General features: G+C 43.8%; 1 protein-coding gene across 9 annotated transcripts in view; it reads right to left on the bottom strand.

The window, feature by feature from the left end:
• Positions 1 to 3,170: 3,170 nt before the first annotated feature.
• Positions 3,171 to 11,428, bottom strand: part of FRMD5 (FERM domain containing 5) — a 320,937-nt gene continuing 312,679 nt past the window's right edge. For 4 of the 9 annotated variants that reach the window (XM_019442282.2, XM_019442283.2, XM_019442284.2 and 1 more), the window contains one exon: positions 3,171 to 6,875. In XM_019442282.2, coding sequence (XP_019297827.1) covers positions 6,298 to 6,875 — 578 coding nt within the window. In that variant the 3' untranslated portion in view covers positions 3,171 to 6,297. The remainder of the gene's footprint in view (positions 6,876 to 11,428) is intronic. The other 5 variants (XM_019442288.2, XM_019442291.2, XM_019442286.2 and 2 more) reach the window with 3 other exon arrangements.

Raw genomic sequence — 11,428 nt, 5'->3', positions numbered from 1 at the left:
GATGTTTGTCACTTTTGTGGTTTCTTTTGCCATTTTAGCTTCATAAACTGTACTATTTATATCTAATTCCAGTTAATAGAGTTCTGTCTTCTTGATGCAATGCAGGAAGGAAGGAAAGTGAGTGGGGACTTGTTTCTTAGTGATAAGCTCTATAATGGAGTAATTGTTTAAATCTACAAAGCACATAAAGGAAAATTGTCTCCCTTAGGACATCCTTAAACTGTAATCTGTTGTGAAAGGTACTTCTCCCAGAGACTTGTTTAAAGCTTTATGGCTTCTGTAATTATTCGTATGTTATGATTGCTTTCTCTCTTTTTTTAAGTTGGGCTTTATGATATCTCTTAAGCACGTAAGCTCTGTATTCCTCTTGAGTCATTTTCTTTGAGATGCCCACCCTTTTATGCCTTTAAGGAGGAAGGAGACTATTCTCAGGCGGACAGGGACTTGGTCAAACTCGGAGAGACTTAAAAATGATTAGGAATTAATAAATCTTAGTTCCTTAAGTCCTGTTTTGGTATTCATGCCTTTGAGTTTCCTTTCCACAGAGATGACTTTGCAAAGGCAGTTCTCCAGGAAAGCAGGGAGCTTGGGGCTGTGTACACAAAGATTTAAATCCTTTCAGTCAGTTATAGTACATGGGGAGGGAGGAGGGCAGACACATGTACCTTCTGTATCAATCCAAGAGGAAGCAATATATGCCCTTTAACTTCAGGTTCCAAAAACTTAGGTGTCCTTTTGCTAGGCTGTCCCTTCTGATTTAGTACTTTTTTTGGTTTTTCCTTTTTAGTATGGTATTGATGGCCAGTAAGGAGTCTTAGTTCCAGGACAGCATAAACCCATATTTTGGTTCATTTGGTTATAAGTGTTTTTGGATTTTCAAATGAAAAGGTGAAATTTTGTGAGGAAGATAACATTTAGTACAGAGGCAGGAGTAAAACATTTTAAGGTACCTCTTCCTAAAATGAAAGCAGTGCAAGAGGAAATGTTTTAAAATATCTTTTGCCTGTTTGATTCTACTCCATCAGCAAGTTGTAGGGGTGTGTAGAGGAAGCCTGTTCATGTGCTAAAACCAGGAGTGTATTCTCTTGTAGAGGGGCCTGGTGATGGTTGAGGAACCCTAAGCAGAGGGAGCGGGTGCTAGAGCCCTGAAAGGGTCTGTAAATAGGGGGTCCTCATTAAGTATCCATAGAAGAGTGGCTGCCTTAAAGCTGTAGGATCATGGGGGCGCCTGGGTGGCTTAGTTAAGCGTCCAACTTCGGCTCAGGTCATGATCTCACGGTCCATGAGTTTGAACCCCATGTTGGGCCCTGTGCTGACAGCACAGAGCCTGGAGTCTGCTTTGGATTCTGTGTCCACTTTCTCTGCCTCTCCCCATCTTGCACTGGGGGAAAGAAAATAATAAACAAATGTTAAATAAATGTTAAAAAAACTGTAGGATCATGGGAAATCACCACTCACATCCAGTGGTTCTTAGGCTTTTCTTTTTTTTTTTTTAGAGAGCTTTTTTTCTTTTTTAGAAAATGGTGGGGGAGAATGGCAGAGGGAGAGAGAATCTTAAGCAGGCTCCACACTCAGCGCTGAATCCTACAACCCTGGCATCATGACCTGAACTGAAATCAAGAGCTGGACACTCAACTTACTGAGCCACCCAGGCGCCCCTGTTTCTTAGGCTTTTTACTTTGCAGATCACTTTAAGCAAAGACTTTGTCATTAGAAACAAAAACAAAGCTCCACTAGGGACAGGATATTAGATAATCATTTTATAGGTGATAGGAACCTCTGAAAATTTTGAGGTGGGTTACATAACATGATTGGTGCTTTAGGAAGATGATCTGGTAGCAGAATGGAGCATTAAAGGGCAGATAGAATTGAAACCAGGAAGATTAGGTAAGAAACTAGCACAGTGGACCCAAGTTTCATTTTTCATCCTCATGGAATTTATTTTTTTTTTTTATTTTTTTTTTAATTTTTTTTTTTTTTCAACGTTTTTTTTTTTTTTATTTTATTTTTGGGACAGAGAGAGACAGAGCATGAACGGGGGAGGGGCAGAGAGAGAGGGAGACACAGAATCGGAAACAGGCTCCAGGCTCCGAGCCATCAGCCCAGAGCCTGACGCGGGGCTCGAACTCACGGACCGCGAGATCGTGACCTGGCTGAAGTCGGACGCCTAACCGACTGCGCCACCCAGGCGCCCCCATCCTCATGGAATTTAAAAGACCATTACCAGTTTTGTAGCCAGAGTGATGGTTATATAATCAGGTGAGATAATGTTATAGGAATATATTTTGTAAGTTGTAATTATCAGGTTACTGTAGCAGTGACACCATTCTATTCCCTTCATAGGAAATGTTTTCTGTTCTTGTTCCAGGCTTGAGTGAGAACACTGGTCTAGAAGCTGGACCATCTAGGTTCTTGTTTATAAAAAAAACTTTTAAGTTTATTTTGAGAGAGGAGGGAAAGGGCAGGGAGAGAGAAAATCTTAAGCAGGCTCAGCACCGTCAGTGTGTAGCTAGATGCAGGGCTCCATCCCACAGACTGTGAGACCATTACCTGAGTTGAAATCAAGAGTTGATGCTTAACTGATTGAGCCACCCAGCTGCCCCTAAGATTTTATTTTCTTGAGTAATTTCCACACTCAATGTAGGGCTCAAACTCACAACCTCAAGATCTCATGCTCTACTTATCGAGCCAGCCAGGCACCCTGGACCATCTTGCTTCTACTTTTGGCTCTATGTAGCCTTAGGAAAATCACTCCTTGGTTTTCCTCAACAGAAATATGAGGTCCAATTCATCTCTAAAATCGTTCTATTATTACAGTTTCCAAGTTTTTAGTAGTATTTATTTTGGGGGAAAGGTCAAGGATAGATGGATATAAGCAAAATGACTATTATTACTATTTTTTTTTGAGAGAGAGAATATTAAGTAGGCTCCATGCCCAGTGTGGAGCCCAACCTCATGACTATGAGATCATGACCTGAGCCAAAATTAAGAGTTGGATGCTTAACTGACTGAGCCAACCAGGTGCCCCAATAAAATGACTATTTTAAATGATTCTAGTCATGAACAGCAGTCAGCTGTATAAATCCCCCTGGTATCCTTTTATCTCTGTGTTGGTAACTTTGAGGAAAAAGGGAGACCAGTTGTAGGTTAAGAAAGAGTCCACTCTTCAATGATATTTAAATATTTATTTAAGTTTAAAAATAATTTTCATGGCACCAATGATTTTATGCTAACTACATACTGCATATGTAGAAAAAAGTACATTGCTTTGAAGGAAAGTATAACTTAGAATTTTTGGCACACGAAAGGTTTACAACTATACTTTTTAATGAAACTAAGAAATTCACATTTGCAGGTAGTTTACCTTCTACTGCTTAAAGATGCAGTACACTATTCTTTAGTAAGAGTTTTATTTCCTCTGATGGATGAAGCTATGGAATCCATTGTTTTTTTCTACAATGAGATCAAACTAATTTTGAGAGAAAATGGGAGACATAGTGGAACACAGTAAAACCAGGTTAAAAATTTGAACAATGTTTAACTATGGGGAGATACCAAAAAGACTAGTCACCAACAAAGGAAGTTTGTTATTCAAGCGCTACTTGAAAAGCAAATTGAAGGAAATTTTACTATCTGTATTTTCTGGGGTAAGCCCTGGAAAAAAATAACCCAAAAGTTTCTGTTCAGAGAGCAAAATCCAGCTGTTGGAAGTGGTATGGACTATTGTACTGTTAGAACTCTAGACACAAGTAACATACCAGGAAATGGAATATTGTATCTCTCTTTAATGTGAATATGAAAGGTCACTGTCAAGGTTATCACTCACTGCATAGAAACACCATATTCTACAGACTGAGGTAGGAACACTACACTAAAAGGTAATCTGCTATGTTGCATAAGACAGTAGATATCCAGGTTAAAACCAGCCCCCTATCTTCTGACAGCCTTTTCATCTCTGAGTCTACTTTTCACTTCAGTCCTGTGCTAAATAAAGCCTTCCTGTGTAGATGACAAGTGGCAGTGGATAGTTGGTTCTAAGTGATCCCTAAGTTTTACTAGGATCTCCTTCACTTTGTCTTGTCACTTGGTAAATAGATGTTTGTAATTCTGCCCTAATTGTCGCTGGTATGGAAATGATCAGACATTCCTCTTCCATTCTTAGCTTCTGGTGGAGTTTTAGCATTTAAACACTTGATCTTGCTCATCTTGGCATCAGTTACCTCTTTGCTGGTTGGTTGTTCAAGCACCCTTTAAACAAGCAACCCCAGTGCCTCCACTGGGAAATGGTCCTGGGCCTTTAGCAAGTCAGGAATGGGAGCAGAGCTGACCCCCTTTCTGCTAACATACTGGTAAGGAGCAGTTTTATTGTCTAGATTGGGGTTGGCAAATTATGGCCTGTGGTCCAAATTCAGCTGTCTTTTTAAAAATAAACTGTTATAGAACACAGCCATGTTTCCTTGTTTATGTATTACCTATGGCTGTTTTTGTGCTATGATGGCAGAGTTGAGTAGTTGCCACAGAGCATGGCCCACAAAACCAAAATAAAAACAATATGTACTATCTGACACTTTACAGAAGAAGTTTGCCAACCCCTGGTCTAGATGAAAGGGCATTTAGAATTGTACAATCCACTCCCCCCACCCTGCACCCCCTGTCAATTCCATGTCTGTTATACTTTGTACATGGACATGATTCTGCTATTTCAGGGGACAAATTAGGGGAGAGCAAATCTTCAAGTGACTCATCCTGTTCTGCATTTGGGGCTGCCCAACATCACGTGATGTTAGCAGCCACTCCGCTATTGTGTGGGTCCCAGGAATATGTCTACGGACTATCCTTAAATAAGTCCTCAGGCCCCAGATGACTTAGAAATCTCTCCCTGAGATGAAAACGAGATCTTGTATGTGAGTGGTTAAGAGTTGCAGAGCTTGGGCCTTGGACCCCACACTCACCCTTCACATGCTATGCTTTGCATGCTTCCGCAGCTTCCCTCAGCAAGAATGGCAAATACTTTCCTACAACTCTTATTTTCCTGATGCAGAGGATGACCCTAGGGGGCAGTATTTCTACATCTAATTGTTGGTTTCTGCCACGTTCGCTTTCTTTCTTTTGTAGGCATCTTTTAGTATGCCTATTTAAAGAAATCCTTTTCTTGGTCCCTTCCAAGGCTCTTTGTTGATCTTGGAATTCTCTTTTCTGAAGCTTTTCATTCTCAAGATCAGTTTCTTTCTTGCATCATTTAGTTCATCAGGCTCTATTTTCTTAATCCATAAAGTAAAAACAAAATATGAATTGATAAGAAAATAACATCTTGTTAAAATATAAATTGAAATAGTTTTTTTGGGGGGGGGGGTACAAAATAGGTACTGCTCTCTGAATCTCAACAGTTTCTTAGGTACCTAAGTTCTCGTTTCTGTTAACTACACTTTGTCCGACATTTCTGACAGTCTTATCTCAGGCACCACTGAATTCAACTAATGTCTCTGAAGCACTATAAAAATCTTGAGGTTCTTCAGGAAAAAAAAATCACAGAAGTCTAAGTTCATTATATAAAACTCATGGCGATGCCCACTAGGATCTCTAGTCTAAGGGGACAGACTTACCCCACCCCTGCTGCTGCTGCTGCGGTAGCGGTGGTCCCTTCAGATGCCCACTCTGCTCAGATTTGAAAAAAACAAAAGGAAAAGAAAATCCAACTCAGACCATCATAAGAAGCAACTTTCCATTTAATCATTCTACATGGGTGTTTACTTTTTTCAAATCTCGTCTGGCAGGAAAACCTACAGATAGTTCCCATTGTCCAGACCCCTGGCCTGTGCTGCTGAGGCTGCACTGATGAGCCTACTGGAGCCCAGTAGGAAAGCTCCCGCACAATACAGAAGACGACAGCTCTCTAGTCTTCAACTAGTGTCCCATCTGCTAGGTGACACTACTGCGATAATCCGTAATAGTAAAATAAATTATTTTTATTTGATACTTTCAAAATAATACACATCTATGAAAAATCAAAATTCAAAACCAAAAATTATCCTGCAAATCGGGAGGATGAGAAACAGAGTTGCTGAGCCTTTCTTGAAAGAACCTCTGAAGGAAATGAGTTTTCCCAGTTTGTTTAGATAGGGCATGAGCCTATCCTCTTTTTCTTCTGGGAAATGACCCTCCTAGGCTGTGGACTTTGAGTCATGAGAGGAGGACTTGGTACATGTGCCGATGGTTCCGCGATGGGTCCCATTGCTGGGAATGGGTAGCCGGGCTCCTTGGTCCACCTGGCTAGTTATTGGGAGGAGTCATGCCTTCTCAGGTGTCAATGAGCAGGCTCACCACTGAGCGGATTTTGCAGGCAAACCATCGCCTGAGGGGACAAAAGTATTGATAGTGGAATTGTTCAAACTCGGGGGTCTGGCGGATATCGCGGAAAAAGGCAATGTCAAGGTCAGACTCGGTAAGGATGATCAGGAGGAGGAGCAAAACAAAGAGGAGTCCCATGGTCACAAGGAGCAAACGGAGGACACTTAAAACAAACTTATTCACCTGTTCCTCCTCTGGCCTGCCGTGCCCCTGACACAGGGCCCTCAGCTCTCCCCCAAGGGCCTCCACCTCTGTAGCTGTTGGAGTGCTGGCTTCAGATTCCTTCTCTTCTTCGATGCTGCAGGTGGCCCCATTGATCTGCCGGGAAAGCAACATCAGCTCCAGGCTGTGCTCAGCCACAGGGGTGGGCAGCACACTGTCTGCAGGACTGTAGGCTTCGTCTGCAATCACGGCGACTCGCTCATTGCTATCTGCCCGGCTGCTTCTCACATGAGGCAGGAAGGTGTCCCCGTGGGAGGAGGAACGCACTGGCGTGGAATGGGCACTGTCCCGGAGGGACTCGAGGCCTGGAAATGCAAAAGGAACGTGAGAAGGCTTTCTGGGTCCCTGTGCACACTTTGCTGTCTGGTGGAGGCAGCACCCATTCTGTTTTATATGGTAACTAAAATCTTGCAAGGAAGCCCCTCTGTACACTTTACGTGACAGTGGCTGCTGCATGCTGTTCTGATGTATCAGGAAGAGGATAAGAGAAGCAGCAGACATCAGAGGGCCATGGTTGGAGGTTTTTTTTCTTTTTACGTAGGGTCTTGGCAAGATTTGTCAAAGATTCTGCCTTTCCTGCTTTTGACGTCAATTGAAAGACATTCTGAATTGCATACCATCCCTGATTCAGAGCTGGGGCCACATTTCAGGGAGCTCAAGTCTCCCTCTTGGGCTGAGGGTCTTAAGAGGCAGGAATGGGGAGGAAAAGACTGTTTTCCTTCACTAGGGCTCATGAAATACTGATTCTGGAGCTGAGTGCCCTTCTAACAATCCAGCATGCAGCTCCTTGAGTTCATGAGGTCGTCTTTTGGATTTCTGCAGTTGTGCTCTGTCTCTTCAGCCTCCCACTTCTGGCTGTCCTAATCTTAGGGGACATTAAAACCCTATCTGCTCTTCCTAAGTGGTTTCTTTTTTTTTTTTTTTTTTAATGTTTATTTTTGAGAGAGAGTGTGCATGTGCACATACACATGTGCATGCATGAGCAGGGGAAGGCAGAGAGAGAGGGACAGAAAGAATCCCAAGCAGGCTCCACACTCAGCACAGAGCCCAATTCTGGGCTTGATCTCATGACCTGGAGATGTGACCTGAGCCGAAGTCAATAGTCAGATACTTAGCCAACTGAACCACCCAGGCACCCCTCTTCCTAAGTGTTTTCTGATGGAGAAGGGGAATAGCCTTGGCTAGTGGCTCCTTTTTTTTACTTTAGAATGAGCTGGGTCTACTGTAAGCTGACACGTCCCCTATCTTTACACACTCCAAACTGCAGAGTGGTCTCTGAGAACATCTTGTTGGGTCAGGGTGGAAATTCTCTTACAATGGTCAGGAGAACGTGTTCTCCGACCCCCTAAAACTACCCATTATCTCTTTACTTTTTCAGATGGAACATTTCTCTCTTTACAGTGCTCAGTCTCTGGTAGCAAAAAACAGGAGGTGGTTACTCCCTCAACTAAATAGTAGCCATGGAGGCTAGAAGATGTGGGCCTGGAGTCACCGAGTATGGCCCACATCACAATGCTCTCGAGGAAATGGCTTCTTGTTTCAGGTTCAGTGTCTGCATTTTCATTCCTGGCTATCTTTGGGGTGCCAGAGTGGCTCTGACTCTCCCTGCTTTTGCGGCCTATGGTAAGAGAACCCAATTCCCTTCTGTTGCTCTGATATTGACCCTGAATTGCTGCAGACTAGATCAGATTCCCAGCTATGTAAAGGTTTGACCAAATAAGGGTTGATTAGGGCTAGCTTCATAAGCCCAAGGGTCTCTCTCTCACTTTTTGAATGTTGATTTATTTTGAGAGAGAGCACAAGCAGAGGAGGGGCAGAGAGAGAGGTAGAGAGAGAATCTCTGCACTGTCAGCCCAGAGGCCTATGTGGGGCTTGGTCTCACAAACCGTGAGATCATGAACTGAGCCAAAATCAAGAGTCAAATGCTTAAACAACTGAGCCACCCAGGCGCCGCTGCCCCCCCCCCCCCCCCCCCCTCCAGCCCAAAGGTCTCTCTTAAAAGGTGTCAGTAACCTTTCAGAAGTAGTGAGTTGTGTTTGGGTCTCTTGAGTAGCCATTTGCTCCCAGGCAGTCTGCCTGCTCAGCCTGCTGGAGCCCATCGGCACAATTAAGGATTCTCCAGAGGAACAAATCCTGGGATTGGTTACAAACGTGGGGTGGGTTGGGGCAGGAACAGCAGCCCCCTGCTAGCCACCTAGTCTCCCCATCACCTCACCATCAGTAAGTATATTTGCCACAGCTTTCAGCTTCTGCTTTCAGAAGCTCCTCATGGTCCTGGTTTTATTTTTTTCCCCCCTTGTGCTAAAATCTTAAATTTGTATACTATTTTAAACTTTTTTAAGTGCTTTCATTTTATCTTTCCACGAAGTAATGAAAGCAAGTGGTTACAGAGCTTGCCTGAAGTCATGTGGTTGGTTGATGATGGCAAAGGTAAGGATGGACTCCAAGCCTCTTTCTATTTCCTGGTGCTAATGATCATGTAGTTGGATTCTGGGCCTGGATGAATTAAGTCAACATCTTATACCTACTTTAGATTTAGGTCCCAATTGCCCAAGAAACTGTTGTGAAATAATGTGAAATTAAGAGCCAGCCCCTTGTTCCAGTGCTCTTGATGCTCCTTTGATCTTTTCCCCCCAGCTTTTTCCCCTTACTCCTGCATTTGCACAAGCAGCATGAGGAATATGAACCTGGGAGTGTTTAATAAGTTCCTGATAAAACACATCTTGAGGCCCTGATCACACATGTGTTGGCTCCTCTGCTCCTCCCTCTCTTCCTTCCATTTTTATTTAAATTCCAGTTAGTTAAATTTTATTTAAATTCTAGTTAACATACAGTGCAATATTGATTTCAGGAATAGAATTCAGTGATTTATCACTAACATACAACACCCAGTGCTCATCACAAGTACCCTCCTTAATGCCCATCACACATCTAGCCCATCCCCCCATCAACCCTCAGTTTGTTGTCTATCTTTAAGAGTCTCTCATGGTTTGTTTCCCCTCTCTTTCTCTTTTCCCCCCCTCCCATATGTTCATCTGTTTTGTTTCTTAAATTCCACATAATCCTCATACCCTTTCTAGAGGCTGTCCCTTCACAAAGACAGCTATGACTGTCAGATCTTCCACAGTACGACCAGCTTAGCTGCTGAAGCCACTTCAGTGCATTTCATCTTAGCCTACAATTCAGCCCTAAGCTTGGAGGGGAAGGAGAGGGGCAAAGGCTGTTATATCAGAGAGAACAGATCAGAGGGACACCAGAAACCACATCATAATAAGTTGTTGGTGCTCTCAGTAAATAAGATAATGGAAATGTATGCATTTCTAGTAGACTGCTAGACAAAATTAGTAAATGTTAGTCTTCTGTTCCCTCAATAGACCTCACCTGTATGTATGTCAGACTAGTCTTGTACAGAACTTCAGGTTCACTAGAAGTCACCACCCACCCCAACCCCTTCATCAAACCTGTTACTGTGGGATGGAGGGGGTGGGTACCATGGGTGGGTGAGATCTGGCAAATGGCACAGCAAAACAGAGGATTCTTTTTTTACCTTGGATATGTTCCAGCTGCTTGCCTTGCCCAGAGGTGGCTCCCTGTGGGCCAGTGGACACAGTGGTCAGGAGCCTCCCCTGGAGCCGGGGCCCCATCCTCAGTATGCGCACACTTAGTGGCCGAAGGCAATGATTAGTCAACCGGAGCTGAACTCGGACTCTGGTGTGAATCTTAATCAGACTCTTCCCCATGGTCGCCCAGGAAAGCAGATACTTCTTCAGTGGAAACCAGCTGATCTCTTCAAGGAAACCAGCCAGGCAGGGGAGATACAGAGGCAAAGGATGGAAAAACAACTAGGGACAAAGGATTTTTGCTGACCCCATGCATGGCAGCTCCTTTACAGTGCCTCCCGTGCTGGAGAGAGGATGTCAGCTCTGGAGACAAAGTAGGCTGAGCTTCAGGGAACGAACAACTCTGAGAGGCTGACATTATCAGTGGACTGGATTCAGTCAGAAGCACTTAGAGCCATAAAAAGTAATGCTTCTCCAGCAATGTGGCTGTTTCCTGGAGGCCTGTGTAAGGGCCCCAGACTTCTCAGAGTCAGGTGTAGAGAGGGCAAAGAACAATCCCACAGGGTATGGAGAATCACATAGTTCCAGAAAATGCAGAATGTGAAGTTATAAAGACATTTGGCTTTGGGTTGGGTGGCTCTGAAGTGTGAGGTGTCAGCTCTGGGGCCGGAAACGGACTGTGTCCCATCCTCCGCTGGGCTGTACACTGTTGGGCCTTCTGTTGCTGAGCCAACCCTTAGGGTGCAGCAGATAAGAGGAACCAACATACCTGAGCATCCTCTCTGGTCAATCCTGTGCTAATAACATGTGGTATCTCAGCATCCCTGAGGGCAGAGGGGAAGGCCAAGCAGTGTGCAGTTATCTTCTTAAGGATCCCAGCTCATTGGAATCACATGGTTTCATTTGTATTGTAGTGTTATATTAATGTTTTTGCAATTTTCCCATTTTATTTTTATTAAAAAAAATTTTTTTTACATTTATTTATTTTTTGAGAGACCTAGAGCACAAGCAGGGGAGGGGCAGAGAGAGGGGGGGAGACACAGAATCGGAAGCAGGCTCCAGTCTACGAGCTGTCACCACAGAGCCCGACGTGGGGCTCGAACTCACAAACCGTGAAATCCTGACCTGAGCCCAAGTCGGACGCTTAACCGACTGAGCCACCCAGGTGCCCCTGCAATTTTCCCGTTGTTTTAGAGATAGTAAACAAATACTTCCCTCTGGAAAAGGCAAATCATTTCTGTGATATTATGTGCCATATGGAGTATATAGGAAAGACAGTCTCTGATGGACTATGAACC

Source organism: Panthera pardus, unplaced genomic scaffold (genome assembly GCF_024362965.1).
Source record: "Panthera pardus isolate Hobbes unplaced genomic scaffold, ASM2436296v1 HiC_scaffold_24, whole genome shotgun sequence".
NCBI lineage: Eukaryota > Metazoa > Chordata > Mammalia > Carnivora > Felidae > Panthera > Panthera pardus.
The sequence above is the reverse complement of the archived record's forward strand: the minus strand, read 5'-3'. Positions and strand labels throughout refer to the sequence as shown.